Here is a 19,007-nt window from a genome sequence, read left to right on the forward strand (position 1 = left end):
GCACAGAGGATGTCAGGAGCACATGGCCCCTGTGTGGGGTCAGGATGAATGTGGTATAGTACAGGGGCACAGAGGATGTCAGGAGCACATGGACCCTGTGTGGTGTCAGGATGAATGTGGTATAGTACAGGAGCACAGAGGATGTCAGGAGCACATGGCCCCTGTGTGGGGTCAGGATGAATGTGGTATAGTACAGGGGCACAGAGGATGTCAGGAGCACATGGACCCTGTATGGGGTCAGGATGAATGTGGTATAGTACAGGAGCACAGAGGATGTCAGGAGCACATGGACCCTGTGTGGGGTCAGGATGAATGTGGTATAGTACAGGAGCACAGAGGATGTCAGGAGCACATGGACCCTGTGTGGGGTCAGGATGAATGTGGTATAGTACAGGGGCACAGAGGATGTCAGGAGCACATGGACCCTGTATGGGGTCAGGATGAATGTGGTATAGTACAGGGGCACAGAGGATGTCAGGAGCACATGGACCCTGTATGGGGTCAGGATGAATGTGGTATAGTACAGGGGCACAGAGGATGTCAGGAGCACATGGACCCTGTATGGGGTCAGGATGAATGTGGTATAGTACAGGAGCACAGAGGCTGTCAGGAGCACATGGACCCTGTGTGAGGTCAGGATGAATGTGGTATAGTACAGAGGCAGGGAGGATGTCAGGAGCACATGGACCCTGTGTGGTGTCAGGATGAATGTGGTATAGTACAGGAGCACAGAGGATGTCAGGAGCACATGGACCCTGTGTGGGGTCAGGATGAATGTGGTATAGTACAGGGGCACAGAGGATGTCAGGAGCACATGGACCCTGTATGGGGTCAGGATGAATGTGGTATAGTACAGGAGCACAGAGGATGTCAGGAGCACATGGACCCTGTATGGGGTCAGGATGAATGTGGTGTAGTACAGGGGCACGGAGGATGTCAGGAGCACATGGACCCTGTGTGAGGTCAGGATGAATGTGGTATAGTACAGAGGCAGGGAGGATGTCAGGAGCACATGGACCCTGTGTGGGGTCAGGATGAATGTGGTATAGTACAGGGGCAGGGAGGATGTCAGGAGCACATGGACCCTGTGTGGGGTCAGGATGAATGTGGTGTAGTACAGGGGCACGGAGGATGTCAGGAGCACATGGACCCTGTATGGGGTCAGGATGAATGTGGTATAGTACGGGGCACAGAGGATGTCAGGAGCACATGGACCCTGTGTGGTGTCAGGATGAATGTGGTGTACAGGGGCACAGAGGATGTCAGGAGCACATGGACCATGTGTGGGGTCAGGATGAATGTGGTATAGTACAGGGGCACTGAGGATGTCAGGAGCACATGGACCCTGTGTGGTGTCAGGATGAATGTGGTATAGTACAGGAGCACAGAGGATGTCAGGAGCACATGGACCCTGTGTGGGGTCAGGATGAATGTGGTATAGTACAGGAGCACAGAGGATGTCAGGAGCACATGGCCCCTGTGTGGTGTCAGGATGAATGTGGTATAGTACAGGAGCACAGAGGATGTCAGGAGCACATGGCCCCTGTGTGGTGTCAGGATGAATGTGGTATAGTACAGGGGCACAGAGGATGTCAGGAGCACATGGACTCTGTGTGGTGTCAGGATGAATGTGGTATAGTACAGGGGCAGGGAGGATGTCAGGAGCACATGGCCCCTGTGTGGTGTCAGGATGAATGTGGTATAGTACAGGGGCACAGAGGATGTCAGGAGCACATGGACCCTGTGTGGTGTCAGGATGAATGTGGTATAGTACAGGAGCACAGAGGATGTCAGGAGCACATGGCCCCTGTGTGGTGTCAGGATGAATGTGGTATAGTACAGGAGCACAGAGGATGTCAGGAGCACATGGCCCCTGTGTGGTGTCAGGATGAATGTGGTATAGTACAGGGGCACAGAGGATGTCAGGAGCACATGGACCCTGTGTGGTGTCAGGATGAATGTGGTATAGTACAGGAGCACAGAGGATGTCAGGAGCACATGGCCCCTATGTGGTGTCAGGATGAATGTGGTATAGTACAGGAGCACAGAGGATGTCAGGAGCACATGGACCCTGTATGGGGTCAGGATGAATGTGGTATAGTACAGGAGCACAGAGGCTGTCAGGAGCACATGGACCCTGTGTGAGGTCAGGATGAATGTGGTATAGTACAGAGGCAGGGAGGATGTCAGGAGCACATGGACCCTGTGTGGGGTCAGGATGAATGTGGTATAGTACAGGGGCACGGAGGATGTCAGGAGCACATGGACCCTGTGTGGGGTCAGGATGAATGTGGTATAGTACAGGGACACAGATGATGTCAGGAGCACATGAACCCTGTGTGGTGTCAGGATGAATGTGCTATAGTACAGGGGCACGAAGGATGTCAGGAGCACATGGACCCTGTGTGAGGTCAGGATGAATGTGCTATAGTACAGGGGCACGGAGGATGTCAGGAGCACATGGACCCTGTGTGAGGTCAGGATGAATGTGGTATAGTACAGAGGCAGGGAGGATGTCAGGAGCACATGGACCCTGTGTGGGGTCAGGATGAATGTGGTGTAGTACAGGGGCACGGAGGATGTCAGGAGCACATGGACCCTGTGTGAGGTCAGGATGAATGTGGTATAGTACAGAGGCAGGGAGGATGTCAGGAGCACATGGACCCTGTGTGGGGTCAGGATGAATGTGGTGTAGTACAGGGGCAGGGAGGATGTCAGGAGCACATGGACCCTGTGTGGGGTCAGGATGAATGTGGTATAGTACAGGAGCACAGAGGATGTCAGGAGCACATGGCCCCTGTGTGGTGTCAGGATGAATGTGGTATAGTACAGGGGCACAGAGGATGTCAGGAGCACATGGACCCTGTGTGGTGTCAGGATGAATGTGGTATAGTACAGGAGCACAGAGGATGTCAGGAGCACATGGCCCCTGTGTGGTGTCAGGATGAATGTGGTATAGTACAGGAGCACAGAGGATGTCAGGAGCACATGGACCCTGTGTGGGGTCAGGATGAATGTGGTATAGTACAGGGGCACAGAGGATGTCAGGAGCACATGGACCCTGTATGGGGTCAGGATGAATGTGGTATAGTACAGGAGCACAGAGGATGTCAGGAGCACATGGCCCCTGTGTGGTGTCAGGATGAATGTGGTATAGTACAGGAGCACAGAGGATGTCAGGAGCACATGGACCCTGTGTGGTGTCAGGATGAATGTGGTATAGTACAGGGGCACAGAGGATGTCAGGAGCACATGGACCCTGTGTGGTGTCAGGATGAATGTGGTATAGTACAGGGGCAGGGAGGATGTCAGGAGCACATGGACCCTGTGTGAGGTCAGGATGAATGTGGTATATTACAGAGGCAGGGAGGATGTCAGGAGCACATGGACCCTGTGTGGGGTCAGGATGAATGTGGTATAGTACAGGGGCAGGGAGGATGTCAGGAGCACATGGACCCTGTGTGGGGTCAGGATGAATGTGGTATAGTACAGGGACACAGATGATGTCAGGAGCACATGGACCCTGTGTGAGGTCAGGATGAATGTGCTATAGTACAGGGGCACAGAGGATGTCAGGAGCACATGGACCCTGTGTGGGGTCAGGATGAATGTGGTGTAGTACAGGGGCACGGAGGATGTCAGGAGCACATGGACCCTGTGTGAGGTCAGGATGAATGTGGTATAGTACAGAGGCAGGGAGGATGTCAGGAGCACATGGACCCTGTGTGGGGTCAGGATGAATGTGGTGTAGTACAGGGGCACGGAGGATGTCAGGAGCACATGGACCCTATGTGGTGTCAGGATGAATGTGATATAGTACAGGAGCACAGAGGATGTCAGGAGCACATGGACCCTGTGTGGGGTCAGGATGAATGTGGTATAGTACAGGGGCACAGAGGATGTCAGGAGCACATGGACCCTGTATGGGGTCAGGATGAATGTGGTATAGTACAGGAGCACAGAGGCTGTCAGGAGCACATGGACCCTGTGTGAGGTCAGGATGAATGTGGTATAGTACAGAGGCAGGGAGGATGTCAGGAGCACATGGACCCTGTGTGGGGTCAGGATGAATGTGGTATAGTACAGGGGCACGGAGGATGTCAGGAGCACATGGACCCTGTGTGGGGTCAGGATGAATGTGGTATAGTACAGGGACACAGATGATGTCAGGAGCACATGGACCCTGTGTGAGGTCAGGATGAATGTGCTATAGTACAGGGGCACGGAGGATGTCAGGAGCACATGGACCCTGTGTGAGGTCAGGATGAATGTGGTATAGTACAGAGGCAGGGAGGATGTCAGGAGCACATGGACCCTGTGTGGGGTCAGGATGAATGTGGTGTAGTACAGGGGCACGGAGGATGTCAGGAGCACATGGACCCTGTGTGAGGTCAGGATGAATGTGGTATAGTACAGAGGCAGGGAGGATGTCAGGAGCACATGGACCCTGTGTGGGGTCAGGATGAATGTGGTGTAGTACAGGGGCACAGAGGATGTCAGGAGCACATGGACCCTGTGTGGTGTCAGGATGAATGTGGTATAGTACAGGAGCACAGAGGATGTCAGGAGCACATGGCCCCTGTGTGGTGTCAGGATGAATGTGGTATAGTACAGGGGCACAGAGGATGTCAGGAGCACATGGACCCTGTGTGGTGTCAGGATGAATGTGGTATAGTACAGGGGCACAGAGGATGTCAGGAGCACATGGACCCTGTGTGGGGTCAGGATGGATGTGGTATAGTACAGGAGCACAGAGGATGTCAGGAGCACATGGACCCTGTGTGAGGTCAGGATGAATGTGGTGTAGTACAGGAGCACAGAGGATGTCAGGAGCACATGGACCCTGTGTGGTGTCAGGATGAATGTGGTATAGTACAGGGGCACAGAGGATGTCAGGAGCACATGGACCCTGTGTGGGGTCAGGATGGATGTGGTATAGTACAGGAGCACAGAGGATGTCAGGAGCACATGGACCCTGTGTGGGGTCAGGATGAATGTGGTATAGTACAGGAGCACAGAGGATGTCAGGAGCACATGGACCCTGTGTGGGGTCAGGATGAATGTGGTATAGTACAGGGGCACAGAGGATGTCAGGAGCACATGGACCCTGTATGGGGTCAGGATGAATGTGGTATAGTACAGGGGCACAGAGGATGTCAGGAGCACATGGACCCTGTATGGGGTCAGGATGAATGTGGTATAGTACAGGGGCACAGAGGATGTCAGGAGCACATGGACCCTGTATGGGGTCAGGATGAATGTGGTATAGTACAGGAGCACAGAGGCTGTCAGGAGCACATGGACCCTGTGTGAGGTCAGGATGAATGTGGTATAGTACAGAGGCAGGGAGGATGTCAGGAGCACATGGACCCTGTGTGGTGTCAGGATGAATGTGGTATAGTACAGGAGCACAGAGGATGTCAGGAGCACATGGACCCTGTGTGGGGTCAGGATGAATGTGGTATAGTGCAGGGGCACAGAGGATGTCAGGAGCACATGGACCCTGTATGGGGTCAGGATGAATGTGGTATAGTACAGGAGCACAGAGGATGTCAGGAGCACATGGACCCTGTATGGGGTCAGGATGAATGTGGTGTAGTACAGGGGCACGGAGGATGTCAGGAGCACATGGACCCTGTGTGAGGTCAGGATGAATGTGGTATAGTACAGAGGCAGGGAGGATGTCAGGAGCACATGGACCCTGTGTGGGGTCAGGATGAATGTGGTATAGTACAGGGGCAGGGAGGATGTCAGGAGCACATGGACCCTGTGTGGGGTCAGGATGAATGTGGTGTAGTACAGGGGCACGGAGGATGTCAGGAGCACATGGACCCTGTATGGGGTCAGGATGAATGTGGTATAGTACGGGGCACAGAGGATGTCAGGAGCACATGGACCCTGTGTGGTGTCAGGATGAATGTGGTGTACAGGGGCACAGAGGATGTCAGGAGCACATGGACCATGTGTGGGGTCAGGATGAATGTGGTATAGTACAGGGGCACTGAGGATGTCAGGAGCACATGGACCCTGTGTGGTGTCAGGATGAATGTGGTATAGTACAGGAGCACAGAGGATGTCAGGAGCACATGGACCCTGTGTGGGGTCAGGATGAATGTGGTATAGTACAGGAGCACAGAGGATGTCAGGAGCACATGGCCCCTGTGTGGTGTCAGGATGAATGTGGTATAGTACAGGAGCACAGAGGATGTCAGGAGCACATGGCCCCTGTGTGGTGTCAGGATGAATGTGGTATAGTACAGGGGCACAGAGGATGTCAGGAGCACATGGACTCTGTGTGGTGTCAGGATGAATGTGGTATAGTACAGGGGCACAGAGGATGTCAGGAGCACATGGCCCCTGTGTGGTGTCAGGATGAATGTGGTATAGTACAGGGGCACAGAGGATGTCAGGAGCACATGGACCCTGTGTGGTGTCAGGATGAATGTGGTATAGTACAGGAGCACAGAGGATGTCAGGAGCACATGGCCCCTGTGTGGTGTCAGGATGAATGTGGTATAGTACAGGAGCACAGAGGATGTCAGGAGCACATGGCCCCTGTGTGGTGTCAGGATGAATGTGGTATAGTACAGGGGCACAGAGGATGTCAGGAGCACATGGACCCTGTGTGGTGTCAGGATGAATGTGGTATAGTACAGGAGCACAGAGGATGTCAGGAGCACATGGCCCCTATGTGGTGTCAGGATGAATGTGGTATAGTACAGGAGCACAGAGGATGTCAGGAGCACATGGACCCTGTGTGGGGTCAGGATGAATGTGGTATAGTACAGGGGCACAGAGGATGTCAGGAGCACATGGACCCTGTATGGGGTCAGGATGAATGTGGTATAGTACAGGAGCACAGAGGCTGTCAGGAGCACATGGACCCTGTGTGAGGTCAGGATGAATGTGGTATAGTACAGAGGCAGGGAGGATGTCAGGAGCACATGGACCCTGTGTGGGGTCAGGATGAATGTGGTATAGTACAGGGGCACGGAGGATGTCAGGAGCACATGGACCCTGTGTGGGGTCAGGATGAATGTGGTATAGTACAGGGACACAGATGATGTCAGGAGCACATGAACCCTGTGTGGTGTCAGGATGAATGTGCTATAGTACAGGGGCACGGAGGATGTCAGGAGCACATGGACCCTGTGTGAGGTCAGGATGAATGTGCTATAGTACAGGGGCACGGAGGATGTCAGGAGCACATGGACCCTGTGTGAGGTCAGGATGAATGTGGTATAGTACAGAGGCAGGGAGGATGTCAGGAGCACATGGACCCTGTGTGGGGTCAGGATGAATGTGGTGTAGTACAGGGGCACGGAGGATGTCAGGAGCACATGGACCCTGTGTGAGGTCAGGATGAATGTGGTATAGTACAGAGGCAGGGAGGATGTCAGGAGCACATGGACCCTGTGTGGGGTCAGGATGAATGTGGTGTAGTACAGGGGCAGGGAGGATGTCAGGAGCACATGGACCCTGTGTGGGGTCAGGATGAATGTGGTATAGTACAGGAGCACAGAGGATGTCAGGAGCACATGGCCCCTGTGTGGTGTCAGGATGAATGTGGTATAGTACAGGGGCACAGAGGATGTCAGGAGCACATGGACCCTGTGTGGTGTCAGGATGAATGTGGTATAGTACAGGAGCACAGAGGATGTCAGGAGCACATGGCCCCTGTGTGGTGTCAGGATGAATGTGGTATAGTACAGGAGCACAGAGGATGTCAGGAGCACATGGACCCTGTGTGGGGTCAGGATGAATGTGGTATAGTACAGGGGCACAGAGGATGTCAGGAGCACATGGACCCTGTATGGGGTCAGGATGAATGTGGTATAGTACAGGAGCACAGAGGATGTCAGGAGCACATGGCCCCTGTGTGGTGTCAGGATGAATGTGGTATAGTACAGGGGCAGGGAGGATGTCAGGAGCACATGGACCCTGTGTGAGGTCAGGATGAATGTGGTATATTACAGAGGCAGGGAGGATGTCAGGAGCACATGGACCCTGTGTGGGGTCAGGATGAATGTGGTATAGTACAGGGGCAGGGAGGATGTCAGGAGCACATGGACCCTGTGTGGGGTCAGGATGAATGTGGTATAGTACAGGGACACAGATGATGTCAGGAGCACATGGACCCTGTGTGAGGTCAGGATGAATGTGCTATAGTACAGGGGCACAGAGGATGTCAGGAGCACATGGACCCTGTGTGGGGTCAGGATGAATGTGGTGTAGTACAGGGGCACGGAGGATGTCAGGAGCACATGGACCCTGTGTGAGGTCAGGATGAATGTGGTATAGTACAGAGGCAGGGAGGATGTCAGGAGCACATGGACCCTGTGTGGGGTCAGGATGAATGTGGTGTAGTACAGGGGCACGGAGGATGTCAGGAGCACATGGACCCTATGTGGTGTCAGGATGAATGTGATATAGTACAGGAGCACAGAGGATGTCAGGAGCACATGGACCCTGTGTGGGGTCAGGATGAATGTGGTATAGTACAGGGGCACAGAGGATGTCAGGAGCACATGGACCCTGTATGGGGTCAGGATGAATGTGGTATAGTACAGGAGCACAGAGGCTGTCAGGAGCACATGGACCCTGTGTGAGGTCAGGATGAATGTGGTATAGTACAGAGGCAGGGAGGATGTCAGGAGCACATGGACCCTGTGTGGGGTCAGGATGAATGTGGTATAGTACAGGGGCACGGAGGATGTCAGGAGCACATGGACCCTGTGTGGGGTCAGGATGAATGTGGTATAGTACAGGGGCACGGAGGATGTCAGGAGCACATGGACCCTGTGTGAGGTCAGGATGAATGTGGTATAGTACAGAGGCAGGGAGGATGTCAGGAGCACATGGACCCTGTGTGGGGTCAGGATGAATGTGGTGTAGTACAGGGGCACGGAGGATGTCAGGAGCACATGGACCCTGTGTGAGGTCAGGATGAATGTGGTATAGTACAGAGGCAGGGAGGATGTCAGGAGCACATGGACCCTGTGTGGGGTCAGGATGAATGTGGTGTAGTACAGGGGCACAGAGGATGTCAGGAGCACATGGACCCTGTGTGGTGTCAGGATGAATGTGGTATAGTACAGGAGCACAGAGGATGTCAGGAGCACATGGCCCCTGTGTGGTGTCAGGATGAATGTGGTATAGTACAGGGGCACAGAGGATGTCAGGAGCACATGGACCCTGTGTGGTGTCAGGATGAATGTGGTATAGTACAGGGGCACAGAGGATGTCAGGAGCACATGGACCCTGTGTGGGGTCAGGATGGATGTGGTATAGTACAGGAGCACAGAGGATGTCAGGAGCACATGGACCCTGTGTGAGGTCAGGATGAATGTGGTGTAGTACAGGAGCACAGAGGATGTCAGGAGCACATGGACCCTGTGTGGTGTCAGGATGAATGTGGTATAGTACAGGGGCACAGAGGATGTCAGGAGCACATGGACCCTGTGTGGGGTCAGGATGGATGTGGTATAGTACAGGAGCACAGAGGATGTCAGGAGCACATGGACCCTGTGTGAGGTCAGGATGAATGTGGTGTAGTACAGGAGCACAGAGGATGTCAGGAGCACATGGACCCTGTGTGGGGTCAGGATGGATGTGGTATAGTACAGGAGCACAGAGGATGTCAGGAGCACATGGACCCTGTGTGAGGTCAGGATGAATGTGGTATAGTACAGGAGCACAGAGGATGTCAGGAGCACATGGACCCTGTGTGAGGTCAGGATGAATGTGGTGTAGTACAGGAGCACAGAGGATGTCAGGAGCACATGGACCCTGTGTGAGGTCAGGATGAATGTGGTGTAGTACAGGAGCACAGAGGATGTCAGGAGCACATGGACCCTGTGTGGGGTCAGGATGAATGTGGTATAGTACAGGAGCACAGAGGATGTCAGGAGCACATGGACCCTGTGTGGGGTCAGGATGAATGTGGTATAGTACAGGAGCACAGAGGATGTCAGGAGCACATGGACCCTGTGTGAGGTCAGGATGAATGTGGTGTAGTACAGGAGCACAGAGGATGTCAGGAGCACATGGACCCTGTGTGGGGTCAGGATGGATGTGGTATAGTACAGGAGCACAGAGGATGTCAGGAGCACATGGACCCTGTGTGGGGTCAGGATGAATGTGTTATAGTACAGGAGCACAGAGGATGTCAGGAGCACATGGCCCCTGTGTGGTGTCAGGATGAATGTGGTATAGTACAGGGGCACAGAGGATGTCAGGAGCACATGGACCCTGTGTGGTGTCAGGATGAATGTGGTATAGTACAGTTGCACAGAGGATGTCAGGAGCACATGGCCCCTGTGTGGTGTCAGGATGAATGTGGTATAGTACAGGAGCACAGAGGATGTCAGGAGCACATGGACACTGTGTGGGGTCAGGATGGATGTGGTATAGTACAGGGGCACAGAGGATGTCAGGAGCACATGGACCCTGTGTGGGGTCAGGATGAATGTGGTATAGTACAGGAGCACAGAGGCTGTCAGGAGCACATGGACCCTGTGTGAGGTCAGGATGAATGTGGTATAGTACAGAGGCACAGAGGATGTCATGAGCACATGGACCCTGTGTGGTGTCAGGATGAATGTGGTATAGTACAGGAGCACAGAGGCTGTCAGGAGCACATGGACCCTGTGTGGGGTCAGAATGAATGTGGTATAGTACAGGGGCAGGGAGGATGTCAGGAGCACATGGACCCTGTGTGGGGTCAGGATGAATGTGGTATAGTACAGGGACACAGATGATGTCAGGAGCACATGGACCCTGTGTGAGGTCAGGATGAATGTGCTATAGTACAGGGGCACAGAGGATGTCAGGAGCACATGGACCCTGTGTGGGGTCAGGATGAATGTGGTGTAGTACAGGGGCACGGAGGATGTCAGGAGCACATGGACCCTGTGTGAGGTCAGGATGAATGTGGTATAGTACAGAGGCAGGGAGCATGTCAGGAGCACATGGACCCTGTGTGGGGTCAGGATGAATGTGGTGTAGTACAGGGGCACGGAGGATGTCAGGAGCACATGGACCCTGTGTGAGGTCAGGATGAATGTGGTATAGTACAGAGGCAGGGAGGATGTCAGGAGCACATGGACCCTGTGTGGGGTCAGGATGAATGTGGTATAGTACAGGGGCAGGGAGGATGTCAGGAGCACATGGACCCTGTGTGGGGTCAGGATGAATGTGTTATAGTACAGGGACACAGATGATGTCAGGAGCACATGGACCCTGTGTGGGGTCAGGATGAATGTGCTATAGTACAGGGGCACAGAGGATGTCAGGAGCACATGGACCCTGTGTGGGGTCAGGATGAATGTGGTGTACAGGGGCGCGGAGGATGTCAGGAGCACATGGACCCTGTGTGGGGTCAGGATGAATGTGGTGTAGTACAGGGGCACGGAGGATGTCAGGAGCACATGGACCCTGTGTGGGGTCAGGATGAATGTGGTACAGTACAGGGACACAGAGGATGTCAGGAGCACATGGACCCTGTGTGGTGTCTGGATGAATGTGGTATAGTACAAGGACACAGAGGATGTCAGGAGCACATGGACCCTGTGTGGGGTCAGGATGAATGTTGTATAGTACAGGGGCAGGGAGGATGTCAGGAGCACATGAACCCTGTGTGGGGTCAGGATGAATGTGGTATAGTACAGGGACACAGAGGATGTCAGGAGCACATGGACCCTGTGTGGGGTCAGGATGAATGTGCTACAGTACAGGGGCACAGAGGATGTCAGGAGCACATGGACCCTGTGTGTGGTCAGGATGAATGTGCTACAGTACAGGGGCACAGAGGATGTCAGGAGCACATGGACCCTGTGTGGGGTCAGGATGAATGTGGTGTAGTACAGGGGCACGGAGGATGTCAGGAGCACATGGACCCTGTGTGGGGTCAGGGTGAATGTGGTATAGTACAGGGGCACGGAGGATGTCAGGAGCGCATGGACCCTGTGTGGGGTCAGGATGAATGTGGTGTAGTACAGGGGCATGGAGGATGTCAGGAGCACATGGACCCTGTGTGGGGTCAGGATGAATGTGGTGTAGTACAGGAGCACAGAGGATGTCAGGAGCACATGGACCCTGTGTGGGGTCAGGGTGAATGTGGTGTAGTACAGGAGCACAGAGGATGTCAGGAGCACATGGACCCTGTGTGGGGTCAGGATGAATGTGGTATAGTACAGGGACACAGAGGATGTCAGGAGCACATGGACCCCCTGTGTGGGGTCAGGATGAATGTGGTATAGTACAGGGGCAGGGAGGATGTCAGGAGCACATGGACCCTGTGTGGGGTCAGGATGAATGTGGTATAGTACAGGGGCAGGGAGGATGTCAGGAGCACATGGACCCTGTGTGGGGTCAGGATGAATGTGGTATAGTACAGGGGCACGGAGGATGTCAGGAGCACATGGACCCTGTGTGGGGTCAGGATGAATGTGGTGTAGTACAGGGGCAGGGAGGATGTCAGGAGCACATGAACCCTGTGTGGGGTCAGGATGAATGTGGTATAGTACAGGGACACGGAGGATGTCAGGAGCACATGGACCCTGTGTGGGGTCAGGATCAATGTGCTACAGTACAGGGGCACAGAGGATGTCAGGAGCACATGGACCCTGTGTGGGGTCATGATGAATGTGGTGTAGTACCGGGGCACGGAGGATGTCAGGAGCACATGGACCCTGTGTGGGGTCAGGGTGAATGTGGTATAGTACAGCGGCACAGAGGATGTCAGGAGCACATGGATCCTGTGTGGGGTCAGGATGAATGTGTTACAGTACAGGGACACAGAGGATGTCAGGAGCACATGGACCCTGTGTGGGGTCAGGATGAATGTGGTATAGTACAGGAACACAGAGGATGTCAGGAGCACATGGCCCCTGTGTGGGGTCAGGGTGAATGTGGTATAGTACAGCGGCACAGAGGATGTCAGGAGCACATGGACCCTGTGTGGTGTCTGGATGAATGTGGTGTAGTACAGGAGCACAGAGGATGTCAGGAGCACATGGTCCCTGTGTGGTGTCAGGATGAATGTGGTATAGTACAGGGACACAGAAGATGTCAGGAGCACATGGACCCTGTATGGGGTCAGAATGAATGTGGTATAGTACAGGGACAGGGAGGATGTCAGGAGCACATGGAGCCTGTGTGGGGTCAGGATGAATGTGGTATAGTACAGGGGCAGGGAGGATGTCAGGAGCACATGGACCCTGTGTGGGGTCAGGATGAATTGTGGTATAGTACAGGGGCAGGGAGGATGTCAGGAGCACATGGACCCTGTGTGAGGTCAGGATGAATTGTGGTATAGTACAGGGGCAGGGAGGATGTCAGGAGCACATGGACCCTGTGTGAGGTCAGGATGAATGTGGTATAGTACAGGAGCACAGAGGATGTCAGGAGCACATGGTCCCTGTGTGAGGTCAGGATGAATGTGTTATAGTACAGGAGCACAGAGGATGTCAGGAGCACATGGACCCTGTGTGGGGTCAGGATGAATGTGGTGTAGTACAGGGGCACAGAGGATGTCAGGAGCGCATGGACCCTGTGTGGGGTCAGGGTGAATGTGGTATAGTACAGGGGCACAGAGGATGTCGGGAGCGCATGGACCCTGTGTGGGGTCAGGGTGAATGTGGTATAGTACAGGGGCACAGAGGATGTCAGGAGCGCATGGACCCTGTGTGGGGTCAGGATGAATGTGGAATAGTACAGGGGCACAGAGGATGTCAGGAGCACATGGACCCTGTGTGGAGTCAGGGTGAATGTGGTATAGTACAGGGGCACAGAGGATGTCAGGAGCGCATGGACCCTGTTTGGGGTCAGGATGAATGTGGTATAGTACAGGGGCACAGAGGATGTCAGTGACTAGCTTTCCTCTCTTCGCAGATGTGGATGAAGTGACCCGTCAGGTGGAGGAGTTCGAGCTTCGGAAGGCGGAGGCGCGTGCAGTGACGGGGGTCCTGGCCTCCCACCCTAACAGCACAGACGTTCACATCATTAATATGTCTCTGACATTCCACGGTCAGGAGCTGCTGAACGACACCACTCTGGAATTGAACTCTGGCCGCAGATACGGCCTCATCGGCCTCAATGGGACAGGTGAGCGCTGTGCCCTCCTGACCCGGCCATTCTGTGCCCTCCTCCTGACCCGGCCAATCTGTGCCCTCCTCCTGACCCGGCCATTCTGTGCCCTCCTCCTGACCCATCAATTTCTGTGCCCTCCTTCTTACCCGGCCATTCCCTGTCCGTTCTGTGCCCTCCTCCTGATCCGGCCATTCTCTGCCTCCTGGTCAGGGAGTGTCTGTTCTGTGACCTGTGCCTTCCCCCCTCAGGGAAGTCAATGCTCCTGTCGGCTGTGGGGAATCGCGAGGTGCCGATCCCAGAGCACATTGACATCTATCACCTGACCCGGGAGATGCCCCCAAGCGACAAGACAGCTCTGCAGTGTGTGATGGAGGTGGACCAGGAGCGGACCATGCTGGAGAAGGAAGCGGAGCGGCTGGCACATGAGGATGGTAAGCTGCCTGCTGTCTCTGTGCCATGCCCGCACCTCGCCCTCAGCCTCTGCTTATGCTGTGCCCACCGTCCCTGCGCCTCGCCAATGTCACTGTTCCCTCGATCTCAGCCTCTGTTCTCGCGCCTCGCCCGCCGTCCCTGTGCTCGCCTGCAGCCTCTGATGCCCTCAGCCTCTGGCTCATTTGTTAGTGATACACTTAGCGTAGTGCAATGGTGACATCCGGCCTCGTGAATTTATGATACAATAATCAGGATATGTTCATAGAACATAAAACTAATACATTGTAACCACACAACACTGTGCAGGAAGGGGGGAAACGGCTTTCAACAAGAACGTACTGAATAACATTTGTGCAGCATGTAAATGTTTCCTGAGACATAGTATCACCTCCATCAGATCCTCCTCCATAGATGACCTCACATCTGGAGAACAACCTCTCTGCAGTAACTTGTAGTGACTGGTTTACCGCAACAAGAGAGGAGCCAGAAGTCCGCAGCGTCTGATTTCTTCTACTCCTGCACTGATTAGAAGCAGTTCACCTTCATATTAAACAGTGCAGGTTTCTTTTAGCATTGCAGGGGTTCATCTGCCCAGTTGAGCGCTCCTGGAAGCTTTCCTGCATTAAGCCTCTCGGCTGTTCACTGTTAGCCCCTCCTAACGCCTATATAATCTGTGCCCTGCCTAGCACTCAGTGTCAGAGTGGCTTATTCTGCATGGCTGGAGATTGTTGGTGGTTATTATAGGAGAATGTGTTTAGTGGATTTATCTGTGACTGTTGCTAGGTTTTGAGTGTGTGATAATTCCCTTTCTTCTCCTAGTTTGGTTTCACCCCACCCTCCACTCCCTGGTGCATACCTCTGTTATGTATGTGCGTATATTTGTATGTTTGGTATTTTCCGTTTCCTTTGTTCGTATTATCTTGTTAGTCTGGTTGGTACACTACTGCTCCCCTCTTATCTGGGTGGAGGAAGGGTACACACTGAGGGTGGATTCAGGAGCTAATGCAAGGTACATGGCCCCGGCATCTTCACCATTAGAAGTAATCAGGGGAAACAAGTCGAGCTAGGGCACCCCTAATGTTGGGGACAGGGAAGGAGACTCTGATCCCAGGACACCTGACAACGCAGCAGTAACATAACCATTTTCTCTGATCCATGATGGATGCAGTCTCTGCTTTGAAGGGGCAACTGTGGCAGCTCAGTCTGGAGGTGGCAGATCTACACACAATTGTTTTGCAGCAACCGGATACATCTGGTGTGGGAATGTTGTCTCTCATAGAGGAGCCCAAGGTCGCGCTGCCTGACAGGTTCTCTGGGGGCCGTGACAAGTTTGTTGTTTTCAGAGAGGCCTGTAAACTACAATTCAGGATACGTCCTGTTTCCTCAGGTCCAGAGGAGCAACGTGTGGGGATAGTAATCTTCCTCCCAAGTGTGGGTGCTTCTCTCCCGTCTGACTCCCAGTCGCTTTAGACGGTAGAGGGATATTTTCTGGCTCTGGGCCTTATATACGACGACCCCGATTACGTATCCTTGGCTTAGTCCACCCTGCACCAGCTCCAGCAAGGAGACCAGCCGGTGCTGGAGTATTGCTCTGAGTTTCGGAGGTGGTCCATGGACACTAAGTGGAATGACCCTGCACTCCATAGTCAGTTCTGTGAGGGGCTTACAGTAAGGGTGAAGGATGTTTTAGCTCTGAATGAGACTCCAGTCTCCCTAGAGGCGGCCATGTCTCTGGTGATCCAGGTGGATCGCTGTCTTCGCCAGAGATGTATGGAGACGCCCCTGTATGCGGGTGTTAGGAACTGAGTCATCTGAGGAACCCATGCGGGGGGTGTGGCACCTCACTCTGGAGAACTGTTTGGTGTTTTCTGGTGTTTGGTGTTTTTACTGTGATAAAAAGGGCCTTTTTGTGGGTATGTGTCCTTCCTGACATCAAAGTAAACAACTGCTGGAAAACCTCAGAGGCCCGGGTTTCGGGGAGGTTAGCAACTCAGGTGTCAGCATCAACTCCGTGGGTAGGACACATTTTCTTCTTCCAGCCGTTATCCACCTGTGAGAAATTAAGGCGGTTGTGTCTGCATTTCTGGACAGTGGCAATTCTTATGGAACTTATTTTTGGACTTCCATGCGCTGCTTGACAAAATACAGGATTCCAATTATAATAGAAGATTAATCATTTATTCCCAATGCGTTTCGAAGTAAGAGCTACTTCTTCCTCAGGGATGACAAACCAGGCACTTTACTCAAGTCGTCCAAGGTTTACAGCTTCACGTAGGGGCCATATACGCTGAGGTAATAGACTGTTATATGCTAGAGGGTCTGCCCTCGCCTGTGGCTGGGGGGCCTGCCCTCGCCTGTGGCTGGGGGGCCTGCCCTCGCCTGTGGCTGGGGGGGGGGCGCCTGCCCTCGCCTGGGGGTGGGGGGGGCCTGCCCTCGCCTGTGGCTGGGGGGCCTGCCCTCGCCTGTGGCTGGGGGGCCTGCCCTCGCCTGTGGCTGGGGGGCCTGCCCTCGCCTGTGGCTGGGGGGGGGGCCTGCCCTCGCCTGGGGGTGGGGGGGGGCCTGCCCTCGCCTGTGGCTGGGGGGCCTGCCCTCGCTGGTGGGGTGGGGGGGGGGGTTTGCCCTCGGCTGGGGGTGGGGGGGGCCTGCCCTCGGCTGGGGGTGGGGGGGGCCTGCCCTCGCCTGGGGGTTGGGGGGGCCTGCCCGGGGGTGGGGGGGGGGCGCCTGCCCTCGGCTGGGGGGGGGGCGCCTGCCCTCGGCTGGGGGGGGGGGGCGCCTGCCCTCGCCTGTGGCTGGGGGGGGCGCCTGCCCTCGCCTGTGGCTGGGGGGGGGGGCGCCTGCCCTCGCCTGTGGCTGGGGGGGGGCGCCTGCCCTCACCTGTGGCTGGGGGGGGGCGCCTGCCCTCACCTGTGGCTGGGGGGGGCGCCTGCCCTCGCCTGTGGCTGGGGGGGGGGCGCCTGCCCTCGCCTGTGGCTGGGGGGGGGCGCCTGCCCTCGCCTGTGGCTGGGGGGGGGCGCCTGCCCTCGCCTGTGGCTGGGGGGGGGGGCGCCTGCCCTCGCCTGTGGCTGGGGGGGGGGGCGCCTGCCCTCGCCTGTGGCTGGGGGGGGGGGCGCCTGCCCTCGCCTGTGGCTGGGGGGGGGCGCCTGCCCTCGCCTGTGGCTGGGGGGGGGGGCCTGCCCTCGCCGGGGGGGGCCTGCCCTCGCCTGTGGCTGGGGGGGGGGGGACCTGCCCTCGCCTGTGGCTGGGGGGGGGGGACCTGCCCTCGCCAGAGATACCGCCCCTCAGTCGCTTATGATTTATTCACACTGCGGGGCTGGGAATCTCGGGCATGCGCAGTAGTTCTCTGTGGCTCTCATGCCCAGGATTCCTAGCCCCGCAGTGTGAATAAATCATAAGCGACTGCAGGGCGGGATCTCTGGCAGCGCGTCCACGCAGGCGCGATAGTCAGGCCATGATGTGATGTGAGAGCACGGGCAGCGCTAACTGCGCATGCCCAAGAAGATATAGTACAGCGCAGGTGCCAGCATTTCAAAAGAAGCTGAGGATGCGGAGCAAAGACATAAGGAAGAAATGAGTGATGGATGCGAGGCGTCGGTGTCAGAGGGGGAAAGCCCTGCCCCCGGTCAAAATTCTGGTATGTCGGACTAATTTTAAGAGCGATTATTTCTGCGGTGGAAGCAGGGCTGTGGAGTCGGTAAGCCACAGTTGCGACTCCGACTCCTGGATTTTATCAGGCTCCGTCTCCGACTCCGACTCCTTCATAAATGGCCAATTCATAACAACAAATTTACTGTTGTAAAATATTAAACATCGTGCTTATTCAGTTTCTCACCATCATATAAGTAATCAGACCACTTAGAGCAAAAACTACATTTATTAGAATACAATTAGAATATAGCAAATAACTTTTATAAACTTTTCTAAACTGTAAGTAAATATGCAATAAACACTTTTATGCAGTTAATAAGAAGAAATCTATAAATTTGTCCTCAGAACAAGTATTGCCTCTGTCAGATCCTCCTTCATGGATGCCCTCAAATCTGATCTAATTATTTTGAGAGCAGAGAACAACCTCTCTACAGTAACTTGTGTTGGTGGCAAAGCAGTAACCACTCGGGCAACATCTCTGACAATGTCAGGATACAGAGGAATCGCTTGTTGCACTGTTATTTTTGATGAACGGTCAAATTTCTCAATTTCTTTTAGTGCACATGAAAAATTCTGCTGCAATGTCCTGGCTGTGTCCCTTGATGGGGATGACTCTTCTATGCGGGAACGCTTTGCACGGTCCTTGTGATCCAAATATTTTTCGAAATTAAATTTTTCATCAGTTGATGATGAGGGTGAAGATGTGGCAGGACGACCAAATTCTTCTTGTTCCTCCTGACTGTTCTGCAACCCTTTCATCCTTACTGCTATTTCAAACAGAGCTTCTTTTCCTTTACTTAGCTGTTGATCATCTAGAAGAATCCGATGCATTGGGTCTA

At 54.3% G+C, this 19,007-nt stretch overlaps 1 protein-coding gene across 3 annotated transcripts in view; it reads left to right on the plus strand.

Moving 5' to 3' along the window:
- The window catches only part of ABCF2 (ATP binding cassette subfamily F member 2), a 65,639-nt gene that overhangs the window by 12,376 nt on the left and 34,256 nt on the right, over positions 1–19,007 (plus strand). For all 3 annotated transcript variants that reach the window (XM_073551705.1, XM_073551704.1, XM_073551703.1), the window contains exons 3-4: positions 13,894–14,106; positions 14,340–14,522. In XM_073551705.1, the coding sequence (XP_073407806.1) occupies positions 13,894–14,106; positions 14,340–14,522 (396 nt within the window). The remainder of the gene's footprint in view (positions 1–13,893; positions 14,107–14,339; positions 14,523–19,007) is intronic.

This window comes from Dendrobates tinctorius, unplaced genomic scaffold (assembly GCF_039654945.1).
Source record: "Dendrobates tinctorius isolate UK_male_01 unplaced genomic scaffold, ASM3965494v1 ptg000179l, whole genome shotgun sequence".
In the NCBI taxonomy this organism is placed as follows: domain Eukaryota; kingdom Metazoa; phylum Chordata; class Amphibia; order Anura; family Dendrobatidae; genus Dendrobates; species Dendrobates tinctorius.